This window comes from Pelodiscus sinensis, chromosome 6, assembly GCF_052426305.1.
Source record: "Pelodiscus sinensis isolate ZL-2025 chromosome 6, ASM5242630v1, whole genome shotgun sequence".
Classification (NCBI taxonomy): domain Eukaryota; kingdom Metazoa; phylum Chordata; order Testudines; family Trionychidae; genus Pelodiscus; species Pelodiscus sinensis.
In genome coordinates, this window is record NC_143057.1 from 87,426,090 (window position 1) to 87,443,200 (window position 17,111).

Sequence of the window (17,111 nt, forward strand, 5' to 3'; positions counted from 1 at the left end):
AAAACGAGTCTGCGCTGTAGGTCTCTTGCCCTTTTAGATCTAGGAGCAAGCTTTTGGCAGTGAGGGCAATAGCTTGTGAGGTGGTCCTGCCCCAGGCGGCGGAGACACTGCTCACGTCCATTTGCTATTGATATGAATATGCTGCATCCTGTACACTCATTATTGTAACTTACCTCTTATGCTAAAAAGTTTCCAAATATCTTTTCATTCATCATCTTCTCCATAGTATTGTATAATGAGCTCTCTTTCACACATTTGCTCTTAAAATGTTCCTCCATCATCTCAAAAATTAATCTCTTAAACACAGAAGATAAGATGCATTCATTCCTGTCCAGTGATATTGACTCTTTCTTGGCCAGGCCTCAGTAGCCCGGGCAGGGAAGCCTTGACCGGCCTCCAGGAAGGCAGCTGAGGGCGGCCCAGCCCGGGTCTTAGCCTCCCCAAGCAGGAGCTCTGGACAGGCCTCCGGCTTCTTCAGAGGCTAGGCCCTGACTGAGCTCCCTGGCAGCCTTCTTATAGTCCTAGCCCTGCCCTTTCACTTCTGGTCAGGTTAGGGGGCGGGGCTAGGCTGGGCCCAAAATGGCTCCCAGAGGGGTTCCTCCACCTCAGGCTCAGTGGGTGGCCATTCCACCCCACTACAGTCCCATATGAAGAGAGAGTAAAAAGACATGAACTTTTCAACTCAGAAAAGAGGAGACTAATGGGGGATATGACAGAGGTCTATAAAATCATGACTGGTGTGGAAAAAGTGAATAAGGCAAAGTTATTTACTTATTCCCACAATAAAAGAACTTGGGGTCACCAAATGAAATTAATAGGCAGCAGGTTTAAAACAAACAAAAGGAAGTTTTTCTTCACTCAGTGCACAGTCAACCTGTGGAACTCCTTGCCAGAGGATGCGGTGAAGGCTAGAACTTTAACAGGATTAAAAAAAGAGTTAGATATATTCATGGAGGTTAGGTCCATCAATGGCTATTAGCCAGGATGTGTAGCAATGGTGTCCCTACCTTCTATTTCTCTGGAGGTGGGTGACAGGGGAGGGATCACATGAGGATTACCTGTTGTGATCCCTCCCTCTGGGGCAGCTGGTATTGGCCACTGTCAGCAGACAGGATACTGGGCTAGATGGACCTTTGATCTGACCCTGCATGGCCATTCCTATGTTTACATGTTTACATCTCGTCTGCCTAAACCTTTTCACTTTCCATTTTACTCTCAGTCATCTTTCTTTACAATTCACATCATTTCCTTGTCTCATTAGTTGGTTGTTCATTAAACAATCTTCTGCTTCATGTCTGCCAAGTACCTACTCGCCACTTCTCCAAGAGTCTTTCCTATGCTCATCTCCATACCATATCATAAACAAACAATTGTCTTGTGTGTTCATATCAGACTATAAACTTGCTGAAGAAAATAACTGTTCTGTATTCTGTAAAACACTTACACCATAATATAAATTATTAGTAATATAAATTAACACCGCCATCAAGTCAGGAAATATCCCAAGTGATATACCCAAGTGTCACAAAGTTGGTGGAAAAGTCAGCTATAGAATCCATGAGTTTTTATCTTTCACAATGCGACAGTGGTACCTATGCCTCCATGACTTCTCACCTTCACTGTACCGAATTATAAAGCTATATACACAATCAGTTGAAAGAAAGGAACTGCAGAACTGACAAAAGAGAGTAGTTTCTACTCTCATCAATCTTGTTTTGGTAGGTTTAAAGAGATCCTTAGCTTTATTGCAACAGATTTATATTTATACTTCCAATAAAGTTAGTTGCTATGAATTTAGAGAAACAGACTTTAATGATAGGTTTACAAACTCTGTATCCAATTAGAGCACTGAATGATTTGAATAGTAGACTGACATATTCCAAGATAAGTGGCTGCTACATTTCTTTGCTATTAAGGTCATATACTGTACTTATTTATTTTTACACTTTGCTCTCCATTCCCTAATAAATTAATTTCTTAGTGTTAGTTTGGCATGTACCCTACAGTTAAATTCATCCTCTCTCCCATTGAAAGAAAAAAAAAAATTCTCCGAAGTGCTGTAATTATACTTCTGATTTTAGAACTAATTCTCACACATCAAGTTCGAAATACTATAAGGAAAGCTCTTTATCGACCTCCCCATTATGCCTCGGAGGATGAGGTTTACCGGGGAGGTCGATAAAGGGCTTTCATGTCAACAGGGGAGCGTCCAGACTAGTGCGCTGAGCTGACAAACAGCTGATCAGCTGTTTGTTGGCTCAGCGCGGCAGCCATTTAAATTTAAATGAAGCCACGATTATTTAAATCGTGGCTTCATTTCCCTTTGCCGAACACACAAATCTACATGGCTCCGTCGATGGAGCCATGTAGTCTAGATGTACCCTTAGCTACATCTAGAGTGCATTACTTTTTCAGGATATCAGAGGTATCCCGGAAAAGCAATATCACATCCAAGGAATGCGTCCTCCCCTCCCCCCCCGAAAAAGCAGACGCATTCTTTTGCCATGCCTGTAAACTTCATTCTACAAGGAATAAGGGATGTGTCAAAAGAGCACTTTCTTTCGATATTTGACATGGTGTAGATGCGCCAAATTTCAAAATAACCTCTTTTGAAAGTAAATCGGAGGAAGATATGCACGAGGCATGCATGAGCCACATACATGAACCTCAGAAACTTTTCCCTTACTAGCATTCCCTAGGTTGGCTGTGGTGGTTCTGAAATAGCATGCTACATATGACTCTGCCACCTGACCACCCCTTGGTTCCTTTTGGTTGGCTACTCCGATAGAGGGGAAAGAGAGTGGTTATCAAAATGGATCTGAACATCACATCTCAAAGAACAGCAGTTTCTTGAGTGCTTGTTCATAGTGACTCCAATAAGGTGACTCCCAAGCTATTTCCCAAAAGGGGGGGGGGGCAAAGTTGGTGCATTATGGATTGGAGGATTGCTCTACTAACAGCTGTGTTATTCCTGGCCTGCTGGTTGATGGCTTGACGTGCAGTAAAGGTATGGATTGAGGACCAAGTTACTGCTCTGCATATGTCCTGGCCTGGAACTTAGGCAAGGAAAGCAGCAGAAGAGGCAAGGAAAGCGGTAGAAGAGGCGTGTGCTCTAGCTGAGTGGCCAGCTCTTAGCACTTACAGACACAGTATGTAATCTGAGACGAGATACAGTAGGATGAAACAGAAAGCTCTTCATATGATTGAGGATAGCCGTAAACAGTTGGGTCAACTTCATGAATGACTTCATGGTTAGATCACAGATACCATGTTGGGGTTGCCAACCAGGATGCTGGTCACACCAGTGAGCCTGTTCACCTGCCCTTTGGGGTGCTCCATCACCCTATACTGCAGGGCAAAAAGCTCTGCTCTTCCCCAGTCAAGGCACAGGGTTGGGGTAAGAGCCCTTCCCCAGCCCCAGCCAACAACACAGATGCCCAACCATCTCAGTTCTCAGAGGTCTCAGCTAGAAGGCCAATGACAGCACCCAAGAACAGAGTCCAAAGAGGACCAAAACTCCAAATAAACTGTCTTATTCCGTATAGAAGTTTTACACAGAGACAGCTTATAAGTTCACCCTCCATCAATTAAAGAGAGACATACCCCACCAGGTAACAATTATTTGCACTGGGCTTGATAATAAAGAAAAAAAATGTTTTTATTAAGTAGTAGAAGTTTTACCCAGAGTAGCTTAGGTCCTTAACTCAAGTATTTTTTGTTTTCTGCAAGATACAATGAAAATGTAAATGTTTCATTTAAATCATTGGTCTGAGGAGGGGCTGGGAATAAGGGTTCACTAAACAGACTGTCCCAGGGAGAGAGGACGACCCCAGCTCTCTCTCACTGCAGCAGCTTGGGGCCAGGTGAGAAGCACTTCTCCATGGCTGCTTCAACTCCAATGGGCAAAAATGGGGAAGGGATGCATGTCCCAGGTCCAGAATCTTCTGCAACTCTGCTATATTCCTCAGTGAAAGTGAGGAATGGAGCAAACTGTGCACTTTCCCCTTGCTCCCTGGTGAAGGGGAACCGCCAGCAATGTTCTGTATGAATTGCGAGGGTGGAGGGCTTTAGCCCTCCCACCCTTCCTAAAGGTGCCTGGAGACTCAGGACTGTGGTAGTCCTGGAAAGGGGGAAGAGTACCCCCAACCAGTCCCCTTCACCTGCCTGGTGATTCTGTCTCCTTTCTGTATTGTTTTATGAGAAACAATCCTATTTCAGGCACATCTCATTTTCCTGGCACAACCAAACCCTTACTTTGCTTTAAGTTACGGTACAAGGAAGTTGTACACCAAATTAGGTGGTCCTAGCTCTTACCGTTTAGGTAGGAGGAATTCTTCAACAGACAAACCTCTCAAATAAATTGTGTTTTTTATCTACCATATAAGTGAATACAAGTGAAAACAGACTGATCAAAGTAAGAAACTAAGCCAAAATAAACAAAACATGCCAAGTAAGCATAATACACTAATAGACGGTGCGTGTGGCAGGACTAAGAAAAATTGTTTCAAAGTCTGTTGCTTAACCCTTGTCCTTTGTGCGGGTAAAATCTTTCAAGACAGAGCTGTTCTCTCTCTCTGGTCTGGGTCGGGGACTGTATTACTAGTAAGTGGGAATATGTAGAGACACTCAATGAAAGTAGTAATTCAGATTTGTATTTATTTTATGATGACTCCAATCATGCAAAGGCTAAATATCTTCAGCGTCCATTGTAGGCAGGGATGTCAATTTTATAGAATTATAATTATATAAAAGTATTGGAGAGCTATACTGGCCACCATTTTATAGTAAATTTTAATATTTTCTCTATCTGTACCTTTTGTAGCCACCCCAAACTGTCTAAACAAAAGCAGACATTTTTTAGTATTGCTTCCTTGTAATACAGGAGTGGGTGGAGGAAATACTGATGCTACTCTTCAGCATGATGCTATAAGTCCATATTTTTATTTGCTTCTATGTAAATGTTTTGGTATCTTGACAATTTGTTTTTCCTGTATTCCAGGACCCAACATCAAGCAATTTCTAGATTTCAGAAACATTTTAATTGGTTTTGTACATGGTAGGTTCTAATTTGTGAGAGTGTGTGTAATTTCCTTGTGGATGAAAAGAAAATCAAGTTGTAGACAATGACTGAGCAAGAGCCCATATCTAAAATAGTTGAGTAATACCATGTGAAGGCAGTCATTCTAAATGCTCATTATTCATACTTTCTTTTTTCCAGCTTTCTAATTGCTATGAATATAGATAAGGAAAAGTTGTTCAATTTGTCTACAAATTCCAGACAGAGAAATTGCAATATCCTTTAAAAAGTATACTTCATCAATGACCTCCCTGAAACACATGAATCAACTACACTTGGTTTGTTGGAAGAGAAAAAGATCACTTACGTTAATAACCGATGATGTTGAAAGGCTTAAACCCTCTAGGTCAGCAACTAAACTCGGAGAGAGAATAGCTGGAGTAGGAATTGCTACAGTACTTGACACAGAACCGACTGCAGGAAAAGAACAGTTGATAAAAATGGACTTAGTAATTTTTTTAAATGAAAAACATTGTTAAATGCAATTAAATACTTCAATACCATGTATGATAACTTGCCATCTTGTTTTAGTTGAGATATGGCTCAAGTACTTTTTAGAATCTAGAAAGATATTAACCTTGTATATAGCTCAGAAGATAATGGTAAACTCCCCATGTGAAATCGATATCTACCAAGAAGTATGAAATTAACATAAAGTGCTCTGAAGCAGAAGTCCAACAGAAACTAAGGAAATGTAATAAATCAACTTTACTGATTTTATTATGTTATATGTTGAATCAACTTCTTTTTCTGAATTGTTTAAATAGTCTTTTGCTCCTTTTCCCCATGGCTACTGAAATACAGGAAGAATATGGCATATTTATTACTTCTGTACAACCAATACTTTCATGGCACTTGGAAAATTGAAGACAGACATAAGTTTTTTAAAAATTCTACAAGCATATTTCTCATGGATTTATGTGCGACTTTTGTATGAATTTCACTTTGAGAAATTCTTCTGAAAATAAGACAATTATAACCCTAAACAATCCACGCTACAGGGTATAGACTAGAAAACAGTTCCAGATCTTTCCATCTTTTTCAATACTGCATTATTATCTGATCTTCAAATTTTAATTCTTAATGTCTTCTCTATAGTAGCTGAATTAGCAGACAGAATGACTAATTCAATACACTTTAAAGGGATATCTGAAGTACACACAGAGAACAGTAATTCCACTCACGTAAATGAAGTCACGACATACAAATCAGCTCAAAATAAATATGTTTCAAATATTAGCACATGAAAAAGATACTTTGATGAAAATCTAAACTTGACAAACAAAAATTTCAAATTACACATTTAAAAGAGCAAGTATTTAATTTTACTTGTGCCATTTAATTGGTGTGATAAACGAATAGGATCATTACAAAGTAATTTCAATAAATTTTAAATGGCTAAAGGATGTATTTTGTTGATATCAAAGAATCTGTGATCACATTTTTATAAGGATAAAAAAGGTTATATAACCAAATTACTTACAATCATCCAAGTCTAGTAGGGACACATCTTGTTTAGTAGGAACTTTTTTCTCTTGTACTGCCATTTCTTTTCTCTGTCAAAACATGAACACTTCAAATTTGCCATGCCAGTAAAGAGCATTCTTCAACATATTTATAACAGCAAAGAGTATTTCCTATACTTAAAATACACACACACACACACACACACACACACACACACACACACACACACATTTTATTATGCCTTTGGAGCACCGTTCTCCAAAGCATCATTGCCTGACAAACTGCTCAGAATCCTGTCGGTAGAAATACCCTGGGGCTTCTTCTCCATACCTACAAAACCTCTCTTTAATCTATTGCTAGTGCAAACAAACTGGTAGCATAACACCAAATGATAGAATTGCGGTTATTGGAGATGGGACAGTTCAGGAAGTACTGAAAGAGCTAAAATTCCATATATGTCCAATTTTAAGGTAAGTCCTCCATGGGTATCAGCATTAAATTTATTTCTAAGCTGCCCAAAATGACACAATTACCAAAATATTAATCTACTATGTATATATTCCAGCATGCCAGGGCAGATGGTTTTGTGACTAGTGCAAACTGGGAGACAGGTGGAAGAGTTTCACAACCAGAAATAGAATCCAGGTAGCCTACATACATATATTGCCCTCTTTCTTCATTAATGAATCAAATGAATTTTGTCTACTATACATCTCTGTAAGGTAGGAGAAATACTACCTCCATTTTAAGGAACATGACACAGGACAAATTAAGTGACGTGTCCAAAATCACAGAGAAAGTTGTGTCAGATCCAAGTCTCCAGAGTCACACTCTGGCAACAACAAGACGACCATCCTTTCTCCCTTTTGGTGTGATCTTTCGCAAGTTATCCAACTACTCCCTGCCTAATTTTCTCATGTGTAAACGGGAGATAATAATTACTTACTTTACTGGGGCACAGTGATATTAAATTACTAATGTTATGAAGTGTTAATGAGATCCTTGCATGGCAGGCCGATGTTTTTAATAAGTGTCAAGTACATTTATGATTCTACTTGATGAATGCTTAACTTGGTGGCATGCATGTGTTTTTGTAAAATTTCCATCTTAAACATCTTTTATAACGGAACATTTCCAAACTTGTCTAAGCATGAATTCCTCATCAAGGACTCAGTAGATAACAAATATGAACTTAAAAATAAAAAGACAAACGTGTTGCAAATTCAAAAACAATACATTCAAATGATATAATATAAATAAAGACCTGTGATGCACTATCCTGCTCTCTTTCTCCTGAAAAAAAAAGGGATGTGGAGATGGACAAGGGAAGACATTTAACACATAAATAAGTTTTAACTACAGATGAGGTAAAGCAATGGCATATGACTTCTTTACACTAGGTTTACGGTTCAAGGGCTAATCCTGATTACAATGTCATCATTCTTATGTCCCCCATTTTGGATAGACTGTCCAAGATTTAACTCCTGTCTTGGTTTTCTGCAGTCCTATTCCTAACCAAACTCTTATGTAGCCAATTACATTCAATAACAAAAAGGGTCACAAGAGACTACTGGATGGAAAGAGTCAGAGTCCTGAATCTGTCAATAACAGCAGTGCCAACTCCATCTGTTGAAAAAAATCACAAGTCAAGTCCAAAAAAATCCAAAATCCCTGGTAATCAAATATGCAACTCATGATATTTGGCATGAGAGTTGGCAACCAGCAATAATAGTAATAATTGATAGGAATGATAAGCACAGAAGGACAACAGTATGAAGCAGCAGCTGATCGTTAAACCCTGTATTCTCATCTGGATTGAGGGCACGTAATGCAGAATGAAGGATGTGTTTGGCCAGCCTATTTCTCCTTTTCTACTCTACCAAATTTCCATTTGAGGCCCTACAAAGAGAAATGTGAAAAATGAGAAGAAGAATGGGACACAAAAGGATGAAGATATCTTCCCCTTAAAAGACCAGCCACACACAAGAATTTAGTCACTTCCTAAACAAGAAATAACATCCACCCCCAGTTCTGGATAGAACTGGAATCAAAACTATGGGCTGAGACATCTTGATTTGAGGAACTCAGATAGCCTTTCTGCACAAGAGACAAGGAGTCCTGTAGCACCGTATAGACTAAGAGATATATGGGAGCATAAGCTTTCATGGGCCAAGATCCACTTTGTCAGATGCATGTAGTGGAAATATGCAGAGGCAGGTATAAATATGCAGGCCAGAATCAGGCTAGAGATAACAAGGTTAATTCAATCAGGGAGGATGAGGCAACCTTCTAGCAGATGATCTGGAGGTATGAATACCAAGAGAGGACAAGCTGCTTTTGTAGTTAGCTAGCCATTCACAGTCTTTGTTTAATCCTAAAATGATGGTGTCAAACTTGCAGATGAACTATAGCTCAGCAGTTTCTCTTTGAAGTCTGGTCTTGAAGTTTTTTTGCTGCAGGATGGCTACCTTTAGATCTGCTATTGTGTGTCCAGATAGACTGAAGTGTTCTCCTATAGGTTTTTGTATACTGCCATTCCTAATATCTGATTTGTGTCCATTTATTCTTTTACGTAGGGACTGTCCAGTTTGGCCGATGTATACAGCAGAGGGGCATTGTTGGCACATGATGGCGTATGTTATATTGGTAGATGTGCAGGTGAATGAACCAGTGATGGTGTGGCTGATCTGGTTAGGTCCTGTGATGGTGTTGAGGGTGTAGATATGTAGGCAGATATATGACCATCAATTATTTGCACCATGATGTCCAGGAAGTGGACCTCTCATGTAGACTGGTCCAGGCTGAGGTTGATGGTGAGGCAGAAGCTATTGAAATCGTGGTGGAATTCTTCCAGAGTTTCTTTCCCATGGGTCCAGATGATGACGATGTCATCAATGTAGCGTAGGTAGAGAAGGGGCGTGAGTAGACGAGAACTGAGGAAGTGTTCTTCTAGGTCAGCCATAAAAATGTTGGCATATTGTGGGGCCATGCGGGTGCCTATAGCGGTGCCACTGGTCTGTAGGTATATATTGTCACCAAATCTGAAATATCTGTGTGTGAGGATAAAGTCACAGAGCTCAGCCACCAGTTGTGCTGTGGCATCATCAGGGATAGAGTTCCTGATAGCTTGTATTCCATCTATGTGTGGGATGTTTGTGCAGAGAGCCTCTACATCTATGGTGGCTAGGATGGTGTTGTCTGGAAGATCACCAATGCATTGTAGTTTTCTCAGGAAATCAGTGGTGTCATGGAGATAGCTGGTGGCATAGGGTCTGAGCAGAGAGTCCACATATCCAGACAGTCCTTCAGTGAGAGTGTCAATGCCCGAGATGATGGGGTATCCAGGATTTCCAGGTTTGTGGATCTTGGGTAGTAGACAGAATAATCCCGGTCGGGGCTCTAAGAGTATGTTGATTTATTCCTGTGCTTGTGTAGGGAGTGTCCTGAGCAGATGGTGCAGTTTCTAGGATAGCCTTTCTGTAATTAAAATATGCTCCTATTCAAGGTTTAGATTTGCAATTTTTAGTTTACATTCAACTTTGAACCAATTTGTCTACCACAGTACATCTTCATAGTAGTACTCCTTTGGTTAACTAAAGATTTCAAAGATATACTTTTTTTATGACACCACAAATAAACATTTAATTACATTATTTCAATGACCACTTCCAATATTGATAGTGTTTCATTCCGGGATAGCTTTGCTGAACCAGCAACTAATAAGAACATCTCTGAAGTTAAAAATGACTCTCTGAATTAAAATAGATTTTCTGGTCCGAAGTCAATTTTCATCTGTTTCGCAGTTCATCTTAAAAGTGTGAAAAACATCCACTATTGGGCTCAGGTAACTCAAGACCTTAACAGGTTTTCATTTAACTTTTCCAAAATATTTTTGGAAATGGTACAAAGAAGAAATTTTAACTCAAAGATAATTTTTTTAAAAAAACATGCAAATACCTTAAAATACTTAGAATGGGAATAACTGCAACTATGGGATTATTATTTCAATTCTGTACTATGACACAAGAAAAACATGTTGCTATGTGACTTATTAAAATGTGTGAGCACAGTAGTTGTAGTTTTCTTTCAAACAATATCTACACACAAGGGCCTTCTGGAACTGTAGCCTCCCACTTGAAATATTACACCAAGTCAAGATAAAGTTAAAACATAATGTAATGCTTATTTTCTATTCCATAACCAAAATCATGTAACACTATTAAATATACATCATGTCACATGCAAACATAAGGACAAAGCAAGTTTAATTGGTCTCTTATTACAACCTGATTTTTTTCTTTGAATTTTAGAAGGAAAGAAATTCATTGGTTTTCTGGAAACAATAAATAGCCAGGGATGGAAACAAACATTACCTGCAGCTATTTCTACTGAATAAAAAAGCTTTGAATCCCAAATAAAGGCTATAAAAAGGTTCTGATGTTTGGCATTTTTCTATGACATTTTTCATTTTTTTCCTTAAAAAAATAAATCCACAATAAAATCAAAACAGCTTCCTACTTAAAGAGCCTACTATGGAAAAAAGCTGAATGCTAAACAAAGAAGTTCAGCTATATTCTATCAAACATTTCTCCATTTGCAATTCATTTTGGTAATAGAGATAGAACCTGGATAAATGCATATAGGACTTGAAGCAGGAGATTTCTCTTGCTCAATACATAATTCATGTGCTCCGCCTGAAAAGTGTGTAAAATGAGAATTTCACACCACAGCATGAGCCATGGAGCTGCAGAGAAAAGGCAGATGAAATCATATTTTACTGTGTGAATTTTATTTCTTAGTCACCCAATATTTATACAAAACCATCATTGACAAACCAAATGCATTGACAGATCACCCACTGTTCCCATTGTGTTAGCTCTTGAAAAGAGATCAGGCAGAAAGATAGACAATTTGTTTTTATGTATTTTTTTAAATAGTGGATCAGGTTTTTAACAGCTGAGTGACTGTATTAGGTTTGTATAAGGAGGCCAACAGTAGTTGATTTTAAAATCCCAGTGTAGAGACTCCTACATCTGTGCATCATCCTCAAATCTGCATTTTATTTCTACAATATTTGATTATGTATCTTAGCACCTCAGTGTGTCCCTATTGCCAAATGAAATACAAAACAGCAGGGTAGCAAAGTGAATTCTATATTCACTATAGTTTAACTAAATAAAATAAAGCAAGCTTTTCCGAAGTTAAATTTTTTAAAGAGTGAAATTTTAAAGAGTGAAATATTACTTGCAACAAAAATGATTTGGGGCTATTTTACATGTTAATTTTCACAGAAGATATATATATAAGCAGATGCAAAATACTTGCACAAAAAGCAATCATTTTTCCTAATAGCAGTTGTGCTAAACAAGATGTTGGTTCAAGTCCACACAATGAAAGAACAGATGGAAAACAAACTCAAAAACAGGATTAATATAATGTAAAGTTCACTAGACCTGTAGTGAACTTGGAAATTTAATACGGCATTAATTTCTTGCTTCATTCAGCATAGTATTTACATAAAATATTTTCAGTTTGAATTACAGAGGAAGAAAAACAAAGAATCTTATGACTCTGTGTACACTGGATCAAATTTGTATAGAAATTGAAAGGATGGGACAATTAAAACCAATGAACTCAAATAAGATTTTTTAAGTAGAAAAAATTCTTGCATATTCACAAGCGTCCTTCCAGTCAGACAGTCTAACAAATATACAGTAGATCTCTCTGTGCATAAGCGTACAAAGAAGACCCCAACACACATTCATATACAGAAACACACAAAATGATGTGCTATAATACACTTTCAGGTAATCTTTTTTTAAATAGAACTGAAATCTACTATATATCTGAGAGACAGTCTGTCTGTTGAAGAACTCCTCCTAAATCAGGAGTGGGCAATAATTTTTGCCCAGGGGCCACTTCAAAAATTTTTGAAGTAGCCCCGGGCCACCCCGGAAGGGGCAGGGCTACCCGACCCCTAGACCATAATTGGTCTGGAGGTGGAAGAGCCTCTTTGCTCCCCCTTCCCACTAGGCACCCATGCTCTGGAAGAGGCTTCGCACACTCCCCCACCCTCAAGCCAATCAGGGCCTGGGGAATGCTCGAAGCTTCCTCCCGCCCTGCAAGGAGCACAAGGCACTCTGAAGTGCCACAAACTACTCGCAGGGCTGGGGTAGGGTGAAGGAAGCTTCACACAGCTCCCTCCGCCCTCAGGCCCTGATTGGCCTGGGGGTGGGGGAGCACAAGAAAGCCTCCTCTGCTCTCACCCCTGCCCCTGAGAACAGCTCGCAGCACTTCCAAGTGCTGCGTGCTGCTCGCAAGACAGAAGGAGGCTTTGCGCGCTCCCCCCACAAGCCAATTAGAGCCTGGGAGTGGGGAAGCGCCTGAAGCCTTCTCTGCTCTGCCCCAGGGCAAGCAGCACATGGCAGGGGCAGAGCAGAGAAGGCTTCAGGCACTCCCCCACCCCCAGGCCCTAATTGGCAGGCCGCCCTTTTGCCTACTCCTGTCCTAAATGGTAAGAGTTATGCCAACAAAATTCAGTATGCAGCTTCCTCTTATCATAACTTAAGCCAACGCAAGGACCCCTGCAGGTGTACTTTAGCAAGGGTGGAGGGAGCTCGCTCCATTTCCCTTCGTCAGGAAGTGAGAGGAAAGTGCATAGTTTGCTGTATCCTCAATCTGACTGGGAAGTTCAAGAGGGCAAACGAACTGGAACCTGCCCTAGCTGGGAGACGTGCACCCCTGAAGCTGCAGCGGCCATGGAGAGGTGTTTCTCACCTGGCCTCAAGCTGCTGCTGTGGTGAGAGGGCTGGGGTAGTCCTCTCTCCCCGAGGCAGCCTGAACACTGAACCCCTCATCCACAGCCCCACACCAGTCTAGTGATTTAAATGAAGCATGCACATTTTCATTTTATTTTCCAAAAACAAAAATTAATTGTGGACTTAATTTACAATTGTAGTACAGCTATATGTTTAGTGTTATAAACATGAATGTCTGACATACAATACAACAGAGATTACTTCAGGGGTGAGGAACCTAAGGTCCAGGAATTACCTGGATCCGGCATCCAAAGCTCAGGACCTCCCCCAGCATTGAGGAGCTTGCGCTAGCACTCCAGCGCTCCACTACCCCACCATGGAGCAGAGCACTCAAAATCTACTAGGCTGGGTCCCTCTAGGTTCTGTGTACGAGGGGAATGCAGGGAAGTGTCTTTCTCCTTCTCATTTGGGGGCCACAGTAGTGAGGGTTTGTTTGGGGTTTTTTGCTTCCCACTTGTGTGTGGTCCCCAACTGATTTTTCTGTGGGCCAGTGGCCCCAACCCAAAAAGATTCCCCACCTGTGGATTATTCTTTTACTCTACTCTGCATTAAAGAAAAGCTGCTTATCTGACAGTTTCACAATAACTTTTCTTCAAGGCAAACATTATACAAAGAGTTTTGTTATCTAACAGTAAGCTCTATTGCTTATACACAGTCACTATAGCTGTCTTTGCTCAAGAGTTAGCTTGGCTGACTGGCACCCAGGCCAGCCTAACCCAGCTACGAGCAGCCACACAGTCCAGACATATTTAAGTGAGCATCCTCATTGGTGTTGCATTTTCTCACGTGCATTTTTCAGAACTTCTGTAGGCATAGTCCATGATTCTTTGTGCTGTAGTATGCTGAGCCACTATGATTCTTTCCTGGTAAACTGCTGAAGAACTTGTCAGTTCTTCTGAGGCCTTGGGCTCATGGGAGTTATTGTGGGAAGATACAAGTGGGCTATTGGCACTTTAGTAATTTACCTTATATCCTCACTGCAAAGTGGGCAGATTGAACTGAAAGTAGAACCTGGGCTCTAAGCCACCCAACCTTGCCAGGTAGCTTGGGTTTCAAGTGCCACTAAAATGTGTGTGTATGGATGGGAATGAACTGGGAGAAACACTCAAGTAAAAACCTAAGCTAAGTGCAGTAAAGACATCCTCTCATATTATACATATGCACAAAGACACATGCTCTGTATCTACATCCACTTATACAGAATAGCAGTAATTCATTTTAATGCATCAATGAAAATATCTACACTAAATAGGCAAAGTTCTTGAAATTACATGAACTGTAAGGAATTGCAAGTACTGCAGCTGTGAGCAAGTTGTGTGAAAGTCCTGATACACTAGAATTATAAGCACTGAGACACAAGAATGTCAGCCTTGAGTAACAGTTTGAAATTTAAGTGGCTAACACTGAAGCAATTAAAATATCTAAATATCTCACTCCTTATATGTACTAACCAGCACTTCAAATGTTACCACAGCTTTTAGAGAGGGAGAAGAGAATTAATTTGATTCAAGACTTTTAAAATATGATGTTCTCATTTATTTATACTGAATGACAGTATTTCTATGATTTACGAAACAGTGAATGATCATCTAACTTTCAAGAAAAACCTTTCAAAGGAAGTAATTTTATCTAATCTATTCATAATTTATATTGTTGCATCAAGAGCACTTTTAGTTTCATAGTGTTAACCCATATAAAGTATTATAAGGCTTTTTGGGGGAAAAAGTCAAATTTTTCTCAGAAGTTGACACTCTCATTTATAATGGAGATTGCCTATCTCCTAGAACCAGAAGGGACCTTGAAAGGTCATTGAGTCCAGTCCCCTGCCTTCACAGCAGGACCAAGTACCATCCCTGACAAATTTTTGCCCCAAATCCCTAAATGGCCTCCAGGAGGATTGAACTCACAATGCTAGGTTTAGCAGGCCAATGCTCAAACCACTGAGTTATCCCACCCCCACCTCATGCAAATTCCATTGTCACTAGTCCACTGTGGTGCAAACAACATACAATTAATTCTTATTTACAATTTCATAACAATATTGGCATTTACTTTATGGACTCAACGACCTTGTCTACACTTGCAATGACTTGTAGAGTATGTATAGCACACTCATACTACAAGGCCAGAAAGGACCACTGTCTAGTCTGACATCCTACACGCTGCAGACCACACCACTTCACCCACCATCTCAGGTTATAGCTTTGACTACCGGAACCTTTCCTCATTTCATTCTCCCTCCCTCCAGAACTTTTGCTGCAGCAAAGAAAGGCTCTGGCAGCAGGTCACTAAAAATAACAATGTAGATGAGAGAGGCACTGCTTGGGCACAGGGCACTCATGTAAAGTATAACCCCTAAGACTCAGGTATGTAGGACACTCTATTCAGTGCCTCACCATTTACACAGTTATTTATACACTGCTATCAGGGCATGCAGCATCTGCACTCTACACAATGCCTTAAGCAGCTATAGTCAGCCTTAAGCACTTGGCTTTTCCAAGGATGGATATGGCTAGTGCTATATATTTATCTGTTCCAGACATTTAGTCATAAAGTCACAAAAATGATATGACAAGTAAGCAGTAGAGATAAGGCTGTATATACATTGCATGGCACACTTTTGCCATACATTGCACAACTGGATTCCTGAAATAAGCCCTCATTTGGAAATTCCAATATTGGAAGGGATGAAGTGGCTAACTCCTTAATTTTTTAAAAGAAGAATTAAGGAAAGTAATTATTTCTGTGAAAACTCTCATCCTCAGTGAGGCTGGTAACAGATTTCTGGTTGATAGGTGAATTTTGTGATAGGGAAAAATGATGTACAACATGATAATTTGCTATTATTTTAATAGGGTGGTCATGCACTGAATCAACATGCAGAAGTATGTAACTGTTCGATGGAAGCCTGCCACTCAATGGCTAGTATTTTTCATGTTCCTCTTCCCAATGCCTACACTGTTGCTTTTAATCAAAGCTTAAACACACATCCATTAGGATTTCAAATTGGGGTATCCAAAAGTGTAGCCTTGAGAGAGCCCCCGATATGACCTCTGAATCACTGAAAGCTTTGCTCAGGGATTTAATGGCTTTGTGTCCAACTTCAAAAGAGTTGTTATTTTATAAGACACAAACAAAAACATTAAGACAAGGATGTTTTCTAATATACAGACAAATATGTGAGATCCCAATAGCCACCTCAGCTCTCTAGCTCTTTATTAACCCTTACCACCTACGCACTGTAAGGTACTATTGCCCATGTGAGGTAGAAGGAGTGCCCATCTATCTTTTTCCTTGCCACTCCACAGGTCCCTGGCATTCTCAGTACAGAGCATGCATTGTTGTGGCATCATGAAACCAACACTGGAATATTCATGAGTTTAATTATTATTTTGACATACTACCAAGTTTTTCCTGAGAAATGCAAGTCAAAGATGGGAAATGGCATTTTTAGCAGTAAATATGAGCAACAAAAACTGAACTGATAATTTTAATAGGGCAAAGGAAAGGAATTTTTATAGCTTGAGGTTGTTCCTGCTGCCTAATGTCAAAGGTTTGAAAAGCTCTCACATCTGTGTGTGCAGCAACGAACCTTTATAATGGAAATTCTTAGGCAACCTAAATGTAGGGGGATCTAGTAGTTCCCCTGTAAGTAAATATTAGATCTTTTACTAATTTTAAAAATTTGTTGAATTCAAGACACTAAGAAAAACACCTTTTTATTATCTCATAAATATATACCCTCTCAA

At 39.8% G+C, this 17,111-nt stretch overlaps 1 protein-coding gene across 1 annotated transcript in view; it reads right to left on the minus strand.

The window, feature by feature from the left end:
• AP3B1 (adaptor related protein complex 3 subunit beta 1) overlaps nucleotides 1–17,111 on the minus strand; it is a 322,060-nt gene that overhangs the window by 103,081 nt on the left and 201,868 nt on the right. The window contains exons 21-22 of the mRNA XM_006119130.5: nucleotides 6,561–6,633; nucleotides 5,385–5,491 (exon numbers count right to left, since the gene is read on the minus strand). Coding sequence (XP_006119192.1) covers nucleotides 5,385–5,491; nucleotides 6,561–6,633 — 180 coding nt within the window. The remainder of the gene's footprint in view (nucleotides 1–5,384; nucleotides 5,492–6,560; nucleotides 6,634–17,111) is intronic.